Source organism: Grampus griseus, assembly GCF_964374135.1.
Source record: "Grampus griseus genome assembly, chromosome: 8".
Lineage (NCBI taxonomy): Eukaryota > Metazoa > Chordata > Mammalia > Artiodactyla > Delphinidae > Grampus > Grampus griseus.
In genome coordinates, this window is record NC_139002.1 from 104,318,330 (window position 1) to 104,336,147 (window position 17,818).

At 49.4% G+C, this 17,818-nt stretch overlaps 1 protein-coding gene across 2 annotated transcripts in view; it reads left to right on the forward strand.

Moving 5' to 3' along the window:
* Positions 1 to 3,131: 3,131 nt before the first annotated feature.
* DPP3 (dipeptidyl peptidase 3) overlaps positions 3,132 to 17,818 on the forward strand; it is a 34,373-nt gene continuing 19,686 nt past the window's right edge. Inside the window, exons 1-6 of one of the 2 annotated variants that reach the window (XM_082660986.1) lie at positions 3,132 to 3,178; positions 4,369 to 4,643; positions 13,302 to 13,391; positions 14,001 to 14,138; positions 14,719 to 14,793; positions 15,415 to 15,508. In XM_082660986.1, coding sequence (XP_082517112.1) covers positions 4,374 to 4,643; positions 13,302 to 13,391; positions 14,001 to 14,138; positions 14,719 to 14,793; positions 15,415 to 15,508 — 667 coding nt within the window. In that variant the 5' untranslated portion in view covers positions 3,132 to 3,178; positions 4,369 to 4,373. Of the gene's footprint in view, positions 3,184 to 4,368; positions 4,644 to 13,301; positions 13,392 to 14,000; positions 14,139 to 14,718; positions 14,794 to 15,414; positions 15,509 to 17,818 lie in introns of both variants that reach the window. The other variant, XM_082660987.1, reaches the window with a different exon arrangement.

The following is a 17,818-nucleotide window of genomic DNA, read 5'->3' on the forward strand; positions in this document are numbered from 1 at the left end:
TGAGCAGGGGCGGGGGGGCGGGGAGAGGACTCGTGGTTCCAGAGTGTTGGCTGTGACACAAGGGCTACCATCACCGAATGCCCACTGTGTGCCCTGCACTGTGCTAATGGTAATAATAACTATGTTCATTGAGCACTCACCAGGCACCAGGCTCTGCTTCTCAGAGGTTTTATTATTTAATCCTCCCAGTAACCCAGGGAGGGAGGTGTTACCATTTCTGTTTACAGGGAGATTAAAACACATGCTCCAAGTCACACAGCTGGAAAGTGGCCAAGTCAGATTCGAATCCGCAGCTGACTGCCTAGCCTCAGAGCCTGCCCTCTCCCCATCACACTGGGCTGCTTTCCTTGGACAGGGATGGAGGGGTCTGGAGGGCAACCCAGGTAAGGGGAACAGCATGGGCAAAGGTGTGGCAGGGAAAATGCTTGATGACCAATGAGGTGGGTGTGGAGGAGGCAGAAAAGAGGAATGAAGGCTGGGAATGTTGGGCTGGGGTCTGGTGGGCCTTGGTCGCCATAGAGGCCAAGTCTGAACTGGATCCCTATTCATCTTGGCTAAGTGTCGCCTCTTCCTGAGAGCCAAGGCAAGCTCGGGGTGCTGCTGGGATTGTCCCAGAGCTTTCCTGGGGCAAGCAAGTTGGAAAGACAGGTAGATGGAGGTTCTGGAAATATAAAAATCTGAAGAAGAGGCTCTGAGTACCAGCCTGACCTGGGCATCATCCCCAGTGGAAGACAGAGCCTTAGGGAGTACAGATTCCAAGGGGAGGGACCTGCCCTAATCCACACGGTGGGCTGGAGCCACAGAGAGCAGACCGGGGACTGTTGAGAGGAGAGAGGGCACTTGCTGGTGGTGAGAGGAGGTGATCAGACTCTTGCTTCTAGAGCATCACACTGTCGCAGAGGGGGAGCCCAGATGGGGATGCCGGGGTGGATGGGAGCATTGCAACTACACACACACACACACACACACACACACACACACACACACCCAGAGCAGTAAGAATCCAACTCTTTCTCTCTTCTCACTCTTTTGAGAACCAAACGGGGGAACACTCCCACGCCATTTCTATCAGGGAACCTCAGACTCTCTAGGAGGAGAGGCAAGCAAAAGGCACACGTGCCACACGCGGGAGAACTCAGAGGTGTTGGTGGAGGGGGTCAGACAGCCCTGGTCTTGGTTCAGCTCTACCCCTTTCCAACTCTTGGAGCCTCAGTCTCCTTAGCTGTTAAATGGAATAACAGTCCCTATGTTGCCAGGTGGTTGTGAATGTATGGAGGACACCTGTAACATAGTATGTACTTAATATTACTTCCTCACCTTCTCCTTCATTCCCATGGGCAAGAGCCAAGGTTGGGGATGGTCATGACTCCAGGGATTAGACTGCTGCATGTGACACTGTGTGTGTGTGTGTGTGTGTGTGTGTGTGTGTGTGTGTGTGTGTGTGTGTGTGTTGGGAGAGGTAGAGGGGACAATGTGGTGGAAGGCTAGACCCCAGTTCAGGGACACCTGAGGACTTCCTGGGTGGCCTTAGGGAAGTCAATGAATCCATCAGCCTCCATTTCCCCATATGTGCAACAGGTAAAATGATATCCTATCTCAGGGTTTCTGCAAGAATTAAATGGGATCCTCCATGTCAAGCTGCTAGCACAGACCCTCAGGAAGTGCTCATATTAGCTGTGAAGATAAAAATGCAGCTCGGTTGGGGGTTTCCCAGGAGTACTGGGATCTTTCCTTGGCCTGAGCTGCCCACTGGTGTCCATGGAAGGCATTTCCTTCTTTATCTGTGTACATTTCAACCTCTCCCAAGTCAAGGAAGACTTTACACGCATGTTAAAGACAATGAAAATCGAGGCACAGGGAAGAAAAGTGATTTTCTAAGGACACAGACCAATTTATTGAGCTCCTCCCTACAATGAAAATCACCATCAGAGTCAACAGTTCACACCACTGTGCCAAGCAGGGCCTTGGGCACTTTTTGTGAATGAGAAACTGGTGCCACTCGTGGGTAGCTGCTGCTCTGGGCTGAGACACAGGTGTGGCCAAGGCTGGCAAGAAGGGTATCCCCTCTCTTCCACCCCTCTCTGCACAACACTAGGGGGCAGCACTACCCTGTCAACACTTCACTCAAGCCTACAACATCCCTCCGAGTAAAGACGATTTTTAGCCTGGTTCTCTGGCTGAGGAAGCCAAGACTCAGAGAGGTAAAGTGTCCCACTCAAGGACACACAGCCAGTAGGCAGGGGAGGCCTGACTGGACCGTAGATGGCCTGGCTCTGCCCCACCTCTGACTTGGGACCCTCACCATGTTCCCCACGTCGCCCAGGCTGGGCGCTTGGCCCTTCCACATGCCATTCCCCGCCCAGGCCATCCTCCTGTGAGTCTCTCCAGACATCCAAGGCTCGGCTCTGCCCTGGGCAGCCTTTTGGGGTCACAGGCGGCTTTCTCATCCGTCAGGCACCCGGCAAGCACCAGGGAACTGCCAGGCCCCTCGCCCCTTTGTGCTGAGGAAACTGAGGCTCGAAGATACTCAGCTGCAGCCCCCATCAGGCCCACGGTAAGTCGGTAGCGGTGCAGGGAAGTACTTGGGGGCGTTTCTCCGCGCCCCCCACACGGTAGGACCATGTCAGCCCTGGCAGGAGCCCGCTCACCTGTAGCCTCGATTCCCTGCGCGAAGGGTTTTGCAGTCTCGGAAGAGTCTCCGCCCCCTGGCCCTCGACTCCACCGAGGAAGGACCACATCACTCCCACGGTGCAGGTTCCCCCATACAAAACTGAGCTCGGGGGACTGGGAGAAACCCCAAAGGAGAGCGGAGGTCAGGACTGTGGGGGGGGTAATCCCCACAGTGCCCGCCTGGACTCGGGGTCCCTTGCCAGCCCCGTCTGCCGGAACTAGGCCGCCACCGGCCAGGCCACTGAGGTTCCTGACCCCCGCGCGGGCGCCACCTGCTGACAAAAGGCCAAGGCCACAGGGGCCGTTCTGCTTACGACGCCGTGGTGCCTGGGGCGGGGAGCCGGCATGCCGGCGAAGCTCGCCTCGGCGCGCCTATTGGCTGAAGGCGATGCCCGTCCGGACCCCGAGGCCCGGCAATTGGCTGGTGGGGGCGGAGTTCGCGGAGCCCCAATGAATGGGGGGGAGCCGGAAGCAGGAAGTGAGTTTGCGATCGGAGCAGCTGCTGCAGGTGAGGTGAGGCGCGGCGCCCGGGATTCAGGGTCACAATGTGTCATCCTCGGGGGACAGGGCGAGTCTGGGCCGAGCGCAAGATCATTCTCTTTCTGCCCCCCATCCCGTACCCCTGCCAAATTCATCGCGGCCCCGAGGCCAAGGAATGCTCCAGGCAGCAAAGGGTTAACACTCCTTTTAGAGCCCAGGGGATTGTGCTATTGGGGAGCAGCATCGGGAGGGGCGGGGGAGGTTGGAAACTCATTCCTAGTAAGAGAGGGCTTTGTGGAGTATACTCTGGGTTGGGAGACACCCGGATCCCAACCGGGCAGTGAGACCTTCGGTAAGTTGCTTGGCCTCAATCTCCCTAACTGTAAAATGAGTTTTCTCCCAACTCTGAATTTCTGTAGCTAGGGTAGCTCCCCTGACTCAGTACAGGGAGAGGACAGGAGGACGGAGGACCGAAGAAAAGGCAGAGGGATGAGGGTGGGACAGATCCTGGGATCAGTGAGAGAGGAAGAGTTCAGGGAAAATCGTTTACTGCTGTAGGTACATTCCATTCGATAGGGGTGACCTTGTGACCTCGTGACCTCATCTAATTGGCATACCCACCTGGTGAGGCTGGGGTTACTATCAATCTCATCTTACAGAGGCTGTAATGGAGGGGCAGAAAAGTAAAACAATTGACTTGATATTAGGAGTCTGGGGCTGAGCCAGGATTGGAACCTGGGTCTTCCAACTGGGACTTTGTCCTTATGAGCACAGTGGTGGGCAGAATTGAAGAACCTGCAGGATGATTCTGAAGGAGGAGGCTAGGAGGTCAGAGAAGGAGGAGGGGAGGAGTGAGGCCTGGGGCTGGGAATCCAGAGATGCAGATCTCTGCTTCTGACCTCTCCCTTGTGTTATTAGGCAAAGCTCTAGCCTCTCTGGACATGTTTCCCCAACTGTAATACTAGGTAGTTGGATTCAGTCTTTAAGTTTGAGAGGCCATGGGCCAAACATTGCCTACCAGAATATTTTGTAATCTCCTTGGGTGAGTCACCTAACCGTGGCTGAGCCTCAGTTAGCATATCTGGTGCATGGGTACAGTGGTATTCCCTTCCTCATGGACTTTGGAGAGGATTAAATCAGACTGTGAGAGTGCAGAGTCAGGTGTGCAGTTGGCGTGCGATAAATGATGGCTGTGATCATGGTGATGGTTCTCAGCAGGGCCCATGGCGGACACCCAGTACATCCTCCCCAATGACATCGGCGTGTCTAGCCTGGACTGCCGCGAGGCCTTCCGCCTGCTGTTACCCACAGAGCGCCTCTATGCCCACCACCTGTCACGGGCTGCCTGGTATGGAGGCCTGGCCGTGCTGCTGCAGACCTCCCCTGAGGCCCCCTACATCTATGCCTTGCTCAGCCGCCTCTTCCGTGCGCAGGACCCCGACCAGCTGCGCCAGCATGCCCTGGCTGAGGGCCTTACCGAAGAGGAATATCAGGTCAGTTCTCTCAGGCCAGCCTGCATTTCCTGAGTGGCTTCTGGGTGTGAGAGGCCAGGAAGCAGGGGTACAAAGGACTTTCTGTCTCTTTGCATTAGACGAAAGGTTTCAAACGCAGGGACATCCCCTCCTGGAGCTTCAGTCTTCTCATCTGCAAGATATGCGTGAGGATAGTCTGTACCTCTTAGGGTTGTAGCAACCTGATGCCAAGATAAGTGGTGGCTGCTGTGATTATAACAAGGGCTGTGGAGTAAAGGAAACAGCTGTGGAGATTCGGAGGCGGTAGAGGAATGAGTCCAGTGTAGGAATCAGGAGGTCTGTGTTCTGACCATATCTTCCTCTACCGTGTTGTGTGTCCCTGGGCAGAATGTTCTGCCTGTCCCCTTGTTTTTGTCTGTCTGTGGGTCTGTTGGCCAAGGAATACATTAATGCATTCTTAGTGCATTACAGAAATGCAGAAAGACACAAAACAAAGCAAAAAGATCATTTGTTCTCAGTGTCCTCCCCAGAGGTAACCACTGAAGATGGTGGGATATATAACCTTTTCAGTCCTCTGCCTGTATCGCATACCTGTACATGTACATATGCACATGTATTAGTTCCTTATTTTCTCTTTTACATATGAGATCACATTCTATGTATACTTATGAGTTCTGCTTTTTTCACCGAACACCATGTCTTGGAGAACTTACATGGGGTACGTATAAATCCACCTCATTCTTTTTTATTGGCTGTGAAGCATTCCACAGCAATGTACACTATAATCAATTTAATCTTTTCTTTATTGATGGACATTTAGGTTTTTCTCTACTCTTCTTACAAACAATACCACGATGAGCATACTTACGCACATGTGTGAGTAGGATCTATTTGTAGAAGTAGAATTGCTGGGTCAAAGGCTCTGTACATTGGCAATTGATTGGTGCTGTTAAATCATCCTCTGAAAAAGCTTCACCAAGAATGTATGAGGATATGGTCTGTCTTTCTATATGTAAAATAAAGGGATTGGATTGCTTATCTCTGCGCTGAGGCCCAGGCTGTTTCTTCTACGTTTTTTTGAACTGTGAGTAATCACATCCCGTCTCTAGGCCTTGATTTACTCATTAAAAGAGCTAATAGCTGGGGAAGTACTTATTAATGGAAAAGTGCTACCCAAGTATTCATTATTTTCAGTGGGATTCTTTTGTTTGTAAGTAACAGAAACCCACCTCAAATTGGCTTAAATGAAGAAAAAAAAAAAACCTTGACTCCCAGTCTGGTCTGGCATGTAAGGAAGCTGAAGAAATTGAAAAATCAACAACTCTTCTTAGATCCTTAAGAGAAGTGAGGTCACAGGGCAAACTGCTGCCCCCAAAATTGGAGAGACAGACAGGCAGGTACAGAGAATCACAACTTACCAGAGCAAAAATTCACGAGCAGAAACCTCCACAGAACCAGTGCTGGGGTAGGAAAACCTGAACTGTAACTGACGAATTGCTGGAGGCTCAATGTGGACAATTCTAAGAGTTAAAAACTCCAAGGGGACCCAGTCATAAGGGGGGCCCACAGTTTGGGGGAAATTACGTCCAGGAGCTTGACCTGGTTCTCATAATGAATTTCAGAGAAAAAGTCCCTCATGCTCCTCACAGGAGGAGAGGAAAAGGAACCATTTTTGAAATATGCTAGAACATTCTGTTCTTCCTAACACAGTCTGCCCTCAGGAAAAACTGTTTAACCAGAACCAAACCTGCTAGGGTTTTATCAGAGCCTAACTGATCTGGAAGAAGGGAAATACCCAGCTCCATAGCTCTGACCATCTGTCCCACCTAAGAGGAGTGGTGGGAACATGGGACTGAGAAGCACATGTGAAGTTCATAGTCCAGCAGCAAAGGCACACTAAAGGACTGAGACCTAATCATGGGATTCTAGAATGCTTCCCCTGCCCCCACACCTTACCATCACCTTAATAAAGGCCTATTTATGACAGTTCCTTTTACCTAGCACATCATGTCTGGCTATCAAGAAAAAAATTCCAAAACATTCTTAAAGGCAAAAAACACAGCTTGAAGAGACAGAGCAAGTATCAGAACCAGACTCAGATATGGCAGGGATGTTGGACTTATCAGACCAGGAATTAAAAGAACTATGACTAATATTCCAAGGGTGCTAATGGAAACAGCATGCAAGAACAGATGGGCAGTTTGGGATTAACATATATACACTACTATATATAAAATAGGTAAACAAGGACCTATTGTATAGCACAGGGAACTATACTCAGTATCTTGTAATACCCTATAATAGAAAAGAATCTGAACAAGAATACATATATAGGGCTTCCCTGGTGGCGCAGTGGTTGAGAGTCCACCTGCTGATGCAGGGGACACGGTTCGTGCCCCGGTCTGGGAAGATCCCACATGCCGCGGAGTGGCTGGGCCCGTGAGCCATGGCCGCTGAGCCTGCGCGTCTGGAGCCTGTGCTGTGCAATGGGAGAGGCCACAGCTGTGAGAGGCCCACGTACTGCAAAAAAAAACCCCCCAAAAATCCATATATAGATATATACATATATATATCTGAATCACTTTGTTGTATACTTGAAACTAACACAATATTGTAAATTAACTATACTTCAATTAAAAAAAAAAAACAGATGGGCAATGTAGGCAGAGAGATGGAAATTCCAACAAAGATCCAAAAAGTGCTAGAGATCAAAAAAACACTAATAGAAGTGAAGGACACATTTGGTGGGCTTATTAGTAGACTTGACATAGCAGAGGAAAGAATCTCTGAGCTTGAGGGTATCTCAATAAAAACCTCCAAAACTGAAAAGCAAAGAGAAAAAAGACTGAAGAAGACAGAATAAGATATCTAAGAACTGGGACAACTATAAGCAGTGTAACATATATATAGTGGTAAAACCAGAAGAAGAAAGAAAGAAACAGAAGAAATATCTGAAATAATAATGACTGAGAATTTCCCCAAATTGATGTCAGATACCAAACCACAGATCCAGGAAGTTCAGAGAACACCAAGTAGGATAGTAAGTGCAAAACAAAAAAGAAAAACAAACAAAACCTACATGTAGGCATATCATGTTTAAACTACAGAAAATCAAAGAGAAAGAAAAAGTCCTGAAAAAACCCAGAAGGAAAAATTATCTACAGAGGAACAAAGAGAAGAATTACATCTGACCTTTCAGAAATCATGCAAGCAAGAAGAGTGGGCTGAAATATTTACAGTGTTGAGATAAAAAGGCACCAACCTAGAATTCTATACCCTGTGAAATTATCCTTCAAAAGTAAAGTGGAAATAAAGACTTTCTCAGACAAACAAAAATTGAGGGAATGTGTTGCCAATAGATCTGCTTTGCAGGAAATGATAAAAGTTCTTTAGAGAGAAGGAAAATGTTATAGGTCAGAAACTCAGATGTACAGTAAAAAAAGGAAAGGCACTGGAGAAGGAATAAGTGAAGGTAAAATAAAACCTTTTATTTTTCTTATTCTTAATTGATCTCAGAGATAACAGTTTGTCCAAAATAATAATAGCAGCAACATATCCAACTATGTGTGCTTATGTGTACATGTATGTATATGCTTATGTATGCTTATGTAGAAGTGAAATGAATGACAGAAGTGATATGAGGGAGATGAGGCAAGAATTAGGATCCTTTTGTTATTATAAGGTACTCAAACTGCCCATGAAGTGGACTTGAATTAGTTGTAAATGTATATTGCAAACTCAACCACTGAAAAAACTAGAAAAAGAAGTACAACTGATACGCTAAGAAAGGAGAGAAAATGGAATCATATAAAACGCTCAGTTAAAACCACAGAAGGCAGAAAAAGAATGGAAGACAGGTGCCAGCATGGTTGGGTTCTGGTGAAAGCCCTCTTCTGGGTTGCAGACTGCTGACTTCTCACTGTGATTTCACATGATGGATCATTTGAGCTGGCTCTCTGGGATCTCTTTTGTAGGGGCACTCATCTCAATGAGGAGGGCTATTCCCTCATGATCTAATCTCCTCCCAAAGGCCCCATCTCCTAATACCATGGCCTTGGACGTTAGGTTTCAACATACTGATTTTGGAGGGACACAAACATTAAGATCATAGCAATCGATAAACCTCTAGCCAGGTTAACTAAGAAAAAAAGTGAGAGGTCGCAAACTGCTAATATCAGAAATGAAAGAAGGGACATCACTACAGATCCATGGGCATTCAAATGATAATCAAGGAATACTATGAAAAATTTTATGCCCACAAATTTGATAACCTATATGAAATGGACCAATTCCTTGAAAGACATAATCTGCCAAAACTCACACAAGAAGAAATAGATAATCTACATAGGCCTATGTCTATTAAAGAAATAGAATCAATAATTAATAAACAACCTTCTAAAACAGAAAACATCAAGCCAATATAGGTTCACTACTAAACATTTAAGTTAGTAGTACTAACTTAATTGATACTAAACATACCAATTCTCTACAATCTCTTTCAGAAGAGAAAAGCAGAGGGAATAATTTCTCACTCATTCTGTAAGGCCAGTATTACCCTAAAACCAAAATCAGACAAAAATTACAATGAAAGAAAAGAAAACTACAGACCAATATGTCTCATGAGCATAGATGCAAAAATCCTCAATAAAATGTTAGTAAATTGAATCCAACAACATATAAAAAGAATCATGTACCATAACCAAGTAGGATTTATCCTGCCAATCTGGTTCAACATTCAGAAATCAATAAATGTAAATCATCACATCAACAGGCTAGAGAAGAAAAATCACACGATCATATCAATAGATGCAGAAGAAGCATTTGGCAAAATCCAACACCCATTCATGATAAAAACTGTCAGAAAACCAGAAATCTTACAGCTAACATCATATTTAGTGGTGAAAAACTTTCCCACTAACATCAGGAATAAGGCAAGGATGTCCCCTCTCACCACTACTTTTCAACATTGTACTGGAAGTCCTAGCTAATGCAATAAGACAAGAAAAAGAAATAACAGGTACACAGATTGTGAAGGAAGACTTAATACTGTCTTTGTTCACAGATGACATGATTGTCTATGTAGAAAATCTGAAAGAATCAACCCAAAACTCTTAGAACTCATAAGTGATTATAGCAAGTTTGTAGGATGCAAAGTTAATACACAAAAGCCAATTGCTTTCCTATATTCCAGCAATGAACAAGTAGAATTTGAAATTTAAAACAGAATTCCATTTACAAGAGCACTCAAAAATGTTGAAATACTTAGTCGTAAATCCAACAAAATGTGTGCAAGACTTATATGAGGAAAACTACAAAACTCTGATGAAAAATATCAAAGAAGAACTAAATAAATGGAGAGAAATTCCATGTTTGTGCATAGAAAGATTCAATATTGTCAAGATGTCACTTCTTCCCAACTTGATCTATAAATTCAATGCAATCCCAGTCAAAATGCCAGCAAGTTGTTTTGTGGATACCGGCAAACTGATTCTAAAGTTAATATGGCGAGGCAAAAGACTCAGAATAGCCAACACAATAATGAAGCAGAAGAACAAAGTTGGAGGACTGATAGTACTCTAGTTCAAGACTTACTATAAAGTTACAGTAATCAAGACAGTGTTCTGGGGCTTCCCTGGTGGCGCAGTGGTTAAGAATCCCGCCTGCTGATGCAGGGGACACAGGTTCAAGCCCTGGTCCCGGAAGATCCCACATGCCATGGAGCAACTAAGCCCGTGCACCACAACTTCTGAGCCTGTGCTCTAGAGCCTGTGGGCCACAACTACTGAGCCCACGTGCCGCAACTACTGAAGCCCATGTGCCTAGAGCCCATGCTCCGCAACAAGAGAAGCCACTGCGGTGAGAAGCCCACACACCACAATGAAGAGTAGCCCCCGCTCGCCGCAACTAGAGGAAGCCTGTGTGCAGCAATAAAGGCCCAATGCAGCCAAAACTAAAAATTAATTAATTAAAAAAAAAGACAGTGTTCTGTTGGCAAAATAATAGACTAATAGATCAGTGCAGTAGAATAGAGAGCCCAGAAATAGACCCCCATAAATATAGTCAACAAATCCTTGACAAAGAGCAAAGGCAGTACAATGAAATAAAAATAGTCTTTTTAGTAGGTGATGCTACAACAACTGGGCATCCATATGTTAAAAAAAAAAAAAAAGAATCTAGACACAGACCTTACATCCTTCACAAAAATTAACTCAAAATGAATCACAACCTTAAATATAAATACAAAACTATAAAACTCCCAGAAGATAACATAGGAGAAAATCTAGATGACCCTGGGTATGCAGGTGACTTTTTAGATACAACACCAAGTATGATCCATGAAAGAAATAATTGATAAGCTGAACTTATTAAAATTAAAGTTTTCTGCTCTGTGTAAGACACTGTCAAGAGAATGAAAAGATAGGTCACAGACTGGGAGAAAATATTTGCAAATATATGTCTAATAAAGGACTGTTATCCAAGATGTACAAAGAACTCTTAAAACTCAACAGTAAGGGCTTCCCTGGTGGTGCAGTGGTTGAGAGTCTGCCTGCCGATGCAGGGGATGCGGGTTCGTGCCCCGGTCCGGGAGGATCCCATGTGCCGCGGAGCGGCTGGGCCCGTGGGCCATGGCAGTGGGAGGCCCGCGTACCGCAAAAAAAAAACAAAACAGTAAGAAAATGAGCAACCTGATTTAAAAATGGACAAAGACCTTAACAGATATTTCACCAAAGAAGATATGCAGATGGAAAATAATCGTATGGAAAGGTGCTCCACATTGTATGTCATTAGGGAATTGCAAACTTAAAAAACAAGATGCCATTATATACTTATTAGATCAGCCAAAATCTAAAACACTGACAACACCAAATATTGGCAAGGATGGGCAAAAATAGGAACTTTTGTTCATTGCTGGTGGGAATGCAAAATGGTACAACCACTTTGGAAGAGAGTTTGGCACTTCCTTATAAAATTAAACGTACTCTTGCCATATGATTCAGCAGTCATGCTCCTTGGTATTTACCAAAGTGAAAACTTGAAGTGAAACTTATGTCCACAAAAAAACCTGCACACGATTTTTTTTTTTTCGGTACGCGGGCCTCTCCCTGTTGTGGCCTCTCCCGTTGCGGAGCACAGGCTCCAGACATGCAGGCTCAGCGGCCATGGCTCACGGGCCCAGCCGCTCTGCGACACGTAGGATCTTCCCGGACCGGGACACGAACCCGTGTCCCCTGCATCGGCTGGCGGACTCTCAACCACTGCGCCACCAGGGAAGCCCCTGCACACGATTTTTATAGCGGTTGTATTCATAACTGCCAAAACTTGGAAGTAACTGAGATGTTCTTCAGTAGCTGACTCAATAAACAAACTGTGGTACATCAGACAATGGAACATTATCTAGTGCTAAAAAGAAATGAGCTATCAAGCCATGAAAAGACATGGAGAAAGTTAAATGCCTATTACTGGGTGAAAGAAACCAATCTGAAAAGGGTACACACTGTATGATTCCAACTATATGATATTTTGGAAAAGGCAAAACTATGGAGATAGTAAAAAGATCAGTAGTTGCCAGGCGTTGGGAGGGAGGACGGGCACAGAGGATTTTTAGGACACTGAAACTACTCTGTATAATACAGAGTAATGTATCATACATAATGGTAGATATATGTCATTATACATCTGTCTAAACACATAGAATGTACAACGCCAAGAGTGAACCCTAATGTAAGCTATGACCTTTGGGTGATGAGGTGTCAATGTAGGTTCATCAGTTGTAAGAAATGCACCAGTCTAGTGCGGGCTATTAAAATGGGGGAGGCTGTGCCTGTGTGGGGATAGGGGACTTTGGAGTAATCTCTGTGCCTGCCGCTCAGTTTTGCTGGAAACCTAAACCTACTCTATAGAATAAAGTCTATTTAAAAAAAGAGAGAATTACTGGCTCACATAATTGAAAAGTCCAGGGCTAGGGAGGCTTCAGGCACGACCAGATTCAGGGGCTCGGTGATACCATGGTGATGCAGTCTTCATCTCTCAGCTTTGCTTTCTTCCGTCACCTCCAGGGGACTCAGGCCTGATGAGTCTTGGTATAAACCGGAGGCTCGTTGCCACTGGGAAATGTCCTGGTTGGGCTCTTATTGGCCACCTTGGGCCTGTGTCCAGCCCTGGAGTTGGGGAAGGGAGATTTCGCCCTATCCCAAAAGGAAAATGTGAGGCCTTATTGCCAGAGGAAGGGAGCCTAGATTTGGGGCCGGCAAAAACCACAGAGTAGTTGACCAAGGCCCCTCCAGCCCTAACGTTTGATGCTTCCGGTGCTGGCTGCCTGCCAGGTGAGGGCTGTGGACAGCCCTTCCTGCAGAAGGAGGTGGTGTTTGCACTGGGCCTCGGGGGTCACATGAGAGGGCGGCAGGTGGCTGGGAGGGTGCTGGTGTAAAGGGAACAAGGTGCATGAGGGCTTGGATGTATTTGGTAGCTGTTGAAAAGACCAGTTTGGCTGGACGATGAGTGTGTGAAGACTGGGCTGTGAAAGCATGTTGTGGCCAGACTGGGGCCTCCCAGGATGTGGGTCCTGCCCCGCCAGTCTCCCAGCCTCACCCATACTGCTTCCTCTGGGGTGTTAATATCCCAGGAGGGAACCTCCGTGGGGTAGGGAGACTGTGCTTCCTCTGACCCCCTTTCCCCCAGGCGTTCCTGGTGTACACTGCAGGTGTCTACTCCAACATGGGCAACTACAAGTCCTTTGGTGACACCAAGTTTGTTCCCAACCTGCCCAAGGTGAGCTGAAGACGGCTGGGAAAGGTGGGCAGTTTGGGGCTGGTGGGATGGGGGGGCGGGGCATGCAGCAGATGGAGCCCCAGTGGGAGTCGGGCCCTGAGAGGAGCTTTGACCTTGTCACTACCACACTGCATGGCCTTGGGTGCTGCAGCCACCTCCTGACCCTGCTGACCCGAGGGACGAATGAGCGGAGGCTGTGAAAGGGCTCTGTGCGCTGTTAGGTGCTGCAGAGGTGGAGCCTGCCTGTCACCACTGAGGACAGCGGAGGAGCCTGGGCATGAGGAGTCCCTCTCTGGGACCACGGGGCTCAGGCCCATCTGGGGCAGAGGCAGCTCTTACACCAGGGCTCTCAGCCCCTGCTGAGTGCACGAATTGCCTGGCGAGCTTGTTGAAATGCAGCTTCTGACCCAGCAGGCCTGAGCAGGTGGGGCGTGAGGGTCTGCATTTCTCGGGCAAAGTCAGTGCTGCCGGTCTGTCAACTGCACTCTGGGCCAGAAGGTCTTAGACTGTGGGAGAAGAGCTTGGGGGTCGATGGGGGCAGGGAGGGGGGCACTCCAGGAGGCAGGTTCGGGTGGTATGGCCAGGCCACGGGCCTCCCTTCCCCTGCAGGAGAAGCTGGAACGTGTGATCCTGGGTAGTAAGGCCGCGGAGCAGCACCCGGAGGAAGTCGGGGGCCTCTGGCAGACCTGCGGGGAGCTCATGTTCTCTCTGGAATCGAGGCTTCGACACCTCGGGCTGGGGAAGGAGGTGAGGCCCCCCCAACCACACTGGGGAGTGGAGGGCATCCTTGGGGGCCGCCTGGTATGGAGGGAGGGGCACCCGATGGGGAGGCAGCGGGCTGTCCGTCACGCCTGAGGCCAAGCTGCCCTCCACTGCAGGCCTCAGCGCCATCATTTGTAAGCAGGTTGGATGGAATGCTTTCTGAATGCCCTCCCAGTTCTGACATCCTGGGATGCCATGTGCAGGAGGAAGGAAGGAGAGAAGCTGAGAGCTGGAGGGAGCTGAGGAGGGGGCATGGGAAAGGAGGGGGCCAAAGCTTCCCACCTCTGGAGGCTGCTTGGGAGCTGCGTGGGGTGAGGGATGCAGCAAACCGTAGGGGCGGGCCCGCAAGAGGCTGGCACAGAGCTTCAGGAAGGCTGGACTTGGGCCTCTGTTTGTTGTTTGTGTTGTAATTTTTCCCCCTGGAAAGAGTTGGAGAGGGACAGTGGAGGCTGCTGAGAGGAAGTGGAGGAAGCCAGAGGCTGGAGAGGGTGGCTGGGAAGGAATTCACCAGCTTCCCCAACCCAACTCAGCAACTCCTATTTCCCATCTGCCCCTTCCCCGACAGGGAATCACCACCTATTTCTCTGGGAACTGTACCATGGAAGATGCCAAACTAGCCCAAGACTTTCTGGACTCACAGGTTTGGGGGTTGGGGAACTTGGGGTGGTGGTTTGTTGGGGTCCCCTTGGCACTGGCGCTCACTCCTGTGTCTCAGCTTGGGCCCAGAGGCATGGGCATCTTGGGTCCTTGAGGTGGAGAAGACTTGGGAATCCTCGTCTAAGGGTCAGCCTGGCGTGAATGAAGATGTCCCCGTGTGTGCCCTGATGGAGCTGCCCCTGCCCCACCCTGGGCTGAAGGGCCTTGTGACAGCCTCAGGGCAGGAGGACACAGAACATCAGAGCTGCTTGGATTGGGCTGGGGCATCCATGTGTCACTTTGACCTCCCAGCTCAGCCGCACAGCGACATTTCCTTATCTGTGGAATGGGACCTGCCTCCTGTACCCCGGGTTAGCTGAGGTCACGAAGTGTCTTGCACAGCGCTTAGTAAAAGTTAGCGCTTAGTGTACTGAGCAGAGCGAGAGTCTGCCCTGGCCTGCCCCTGCTCTCTCCCCTCGCAGACAACTCAGGCACGTCCACCGGAGGCCCCGGACTGCTTTACCTGTGTATCTTCTCTCTCTGGTGTGACCCACTTTCCCTCCCCCCACCCCACAGCCCGCTCTGGACTTACTCTCCCCCAAACCCCTGCCCTGGTCTTTTCCAGAACCTCAGTGCCTACAACACACGGCTCTTCAAGGAGGTCGGCCAGGATGGGAAGCCCTGCTACGAGGTGCGGTTGGCTTCTGTGCTGAGCACAGGTGAGCTCACGCCCCTTCTCCTCCTTCCTGTGTTCCTGGACCAGCGTGGAGGGGGCCAGAACCCAGGACAGGGTTAGCCGACTATGGTAGCTGCAGGCAGTAACCACAGTTGTAATAGTTACGGCACACGTTGATCGAAGGCTTGCTAGGTGCAAGCCCTAGTGCTCAGCAAATGGTGTTCCTGTGAGGTGAGCGTCCCCAGCCCCGGTGCTGCTGGTGGTGATGTAAACCTAAGAGGAGGCTCAAGGGCAGGGGAAGGGCCTTTGTTCCACCTGGCGAACATCACTGCTGCAAGCCTCTGACAGGGGCCACGTGTTGGCCATGGTCCTCATCCTCCAGGCAGTGGCGCAGAAGATACCAATCCATGTAAACAATGGAAGTAGAGGCTGGACCATATGTCCCATGACAGCCTAGAGGAGAAATCCAAACTGCACATCAGTGAAGGCTTAATGGAAAAGGTGACCACCTGGGCTTCCCTGGTGGCGCAGAGAGTCCGCCTGTCGATGCGGGGGACGCGGGTTCGTGCCCCGGTCCGGGAGGGTCCCACATGCCGCGGAGTGGCTGGGCCCGTGAGCCATGGCTGCTGAGCCTGCGCGTCTGGAGCCTGTGCTCCACAACAGGAGAGGTCACGGCAGTGAGAGGCCCGCGTACAGCAAAAAAAAAAAAAGGTGACCACGTGTGTCTTGGAGGTTGGGGACAATACAGAAAGGTGGGGGTGGTGAACTTACTAAAATCCACTTCCTAAATATCTCCCCAAGTACCTTCAAGGCAAAGCCCAGATGCACTTCTAAGGGCTCCATCATTTGGAATTTCTTGGTTATAAGTGAGGAAACCTATTTCAAATTTGCCTACAGCAAAGGGGACTTCGTAGGCTTGAGTAATTAAGAAGCCCAGAATATAGTAGCTTCAGGCACAGCTGGATCCAGCTGCTCAGACAGTATTCTCAGAAATTTCTCTCTCTGTCTCTTGGCTCAGCTCTCTTTGACTTCACCCACAGCAGGCTGCTCCCATCTACATGTCCAGTGGTAGGTGTTAGCTGTTGGCTGGGGCCTCGGCTGGGGCTGTCAACCAAAACACACAGCCTGGCCCACCAGCTGGGCCATTCCAGCAAAGAGAGCCCTCTTCTCCCCGAAGTAGTGTCTTAACGTCTGGGAGTGGCTCAGGTTTCTCTGTTTCGGGTCCTTGTGGTTAAGGGACCCTGGTCCCAAGCCTACCTCACAGCCAGGTGGACTCACAGCCAGGTGGACCCACCACCTGGACTCGGGGTGGTTGTGAGGGGGTGGTTCTCAAAAGAAAACTGGCGTCTGTTACCAGGTGAGGGGGATACAGATGCAGCATTAAGAGAAGCATCCAGGCCCCTGTGAGGACCTTTGTAACCCCGTCCTCCCTTCCACACCCACCTCCCACCTCCCAGCCCCAGCATCCCACTTAGACTTTGGGCTGCAGCCACGCTCAGCAGCTTCCAATTCCCTGAAAACCCCATGTTCTCACCTACCCCCTCCAGGCCTTTGCACGGTCTGTTCCCCATTGCCGCTTGGAATGTCCTTCCTCCTCTCTAGGTGTTCCACTGATGAACCCTAATCGTCCTGTAGGCCAGGCTTGGACCTCACCTTCCCTGGACCTGTCCCTGTCTTCCCACAGCCTCTTTGCTCATCAGCACGCCCAGTAATTTCCCAGTTATTTTTCTGTTGACTTCAAGCTCCTTGAGAGGAGGAACTCTGTGTTTCATTCACCGGTGCCTTCCCAGCAGCTCTCCCTTCGTTGATCCTCAGATACCAAGCAAAGGAGGACAGGTCGGGAACAGCACTCCTGGTGGAGGGAACAGCATGAGCCAAAGCAAGGTGGTGGGAAGGTTTAGGGAGCAGCACGTACGTAGTGCGATTTGACTAGGGAAGAGGATAAGGGTTCCAGGGAATAGGAGGGGATCGCACGGGAGTATGAGCTGGGCCTCTAGGATGCAGCAGAGGACAGTGGTTAAGAGTGTGGCTCTGGAGCCAGGCTGCCTGACGTAACAAGCGCCCCCATTTGTTTAGTGATACAAAGCCACCTTTTCATGCTCCTGGGCTCTGTGGGTCAGGAATTTGGATGAGGCACGCTAGGAACAGCATGTCTCTGGCTGACAATGTCTGAGGCCTCAGCTGGGAAGACTTAGAGGTGGGGGGCGACTCAACAGCTAGGGGCTGCGTCCTCTGCCTGCTCACCGACTCACGCGTCCAGTGGTAGATGTTAGCTGTTGGCTGGGACCTCGCTGGGGCTGTCAACCAGGACACCTCACACAGCACCTTCACATTGCTCGTGGTGGCTGGGCTC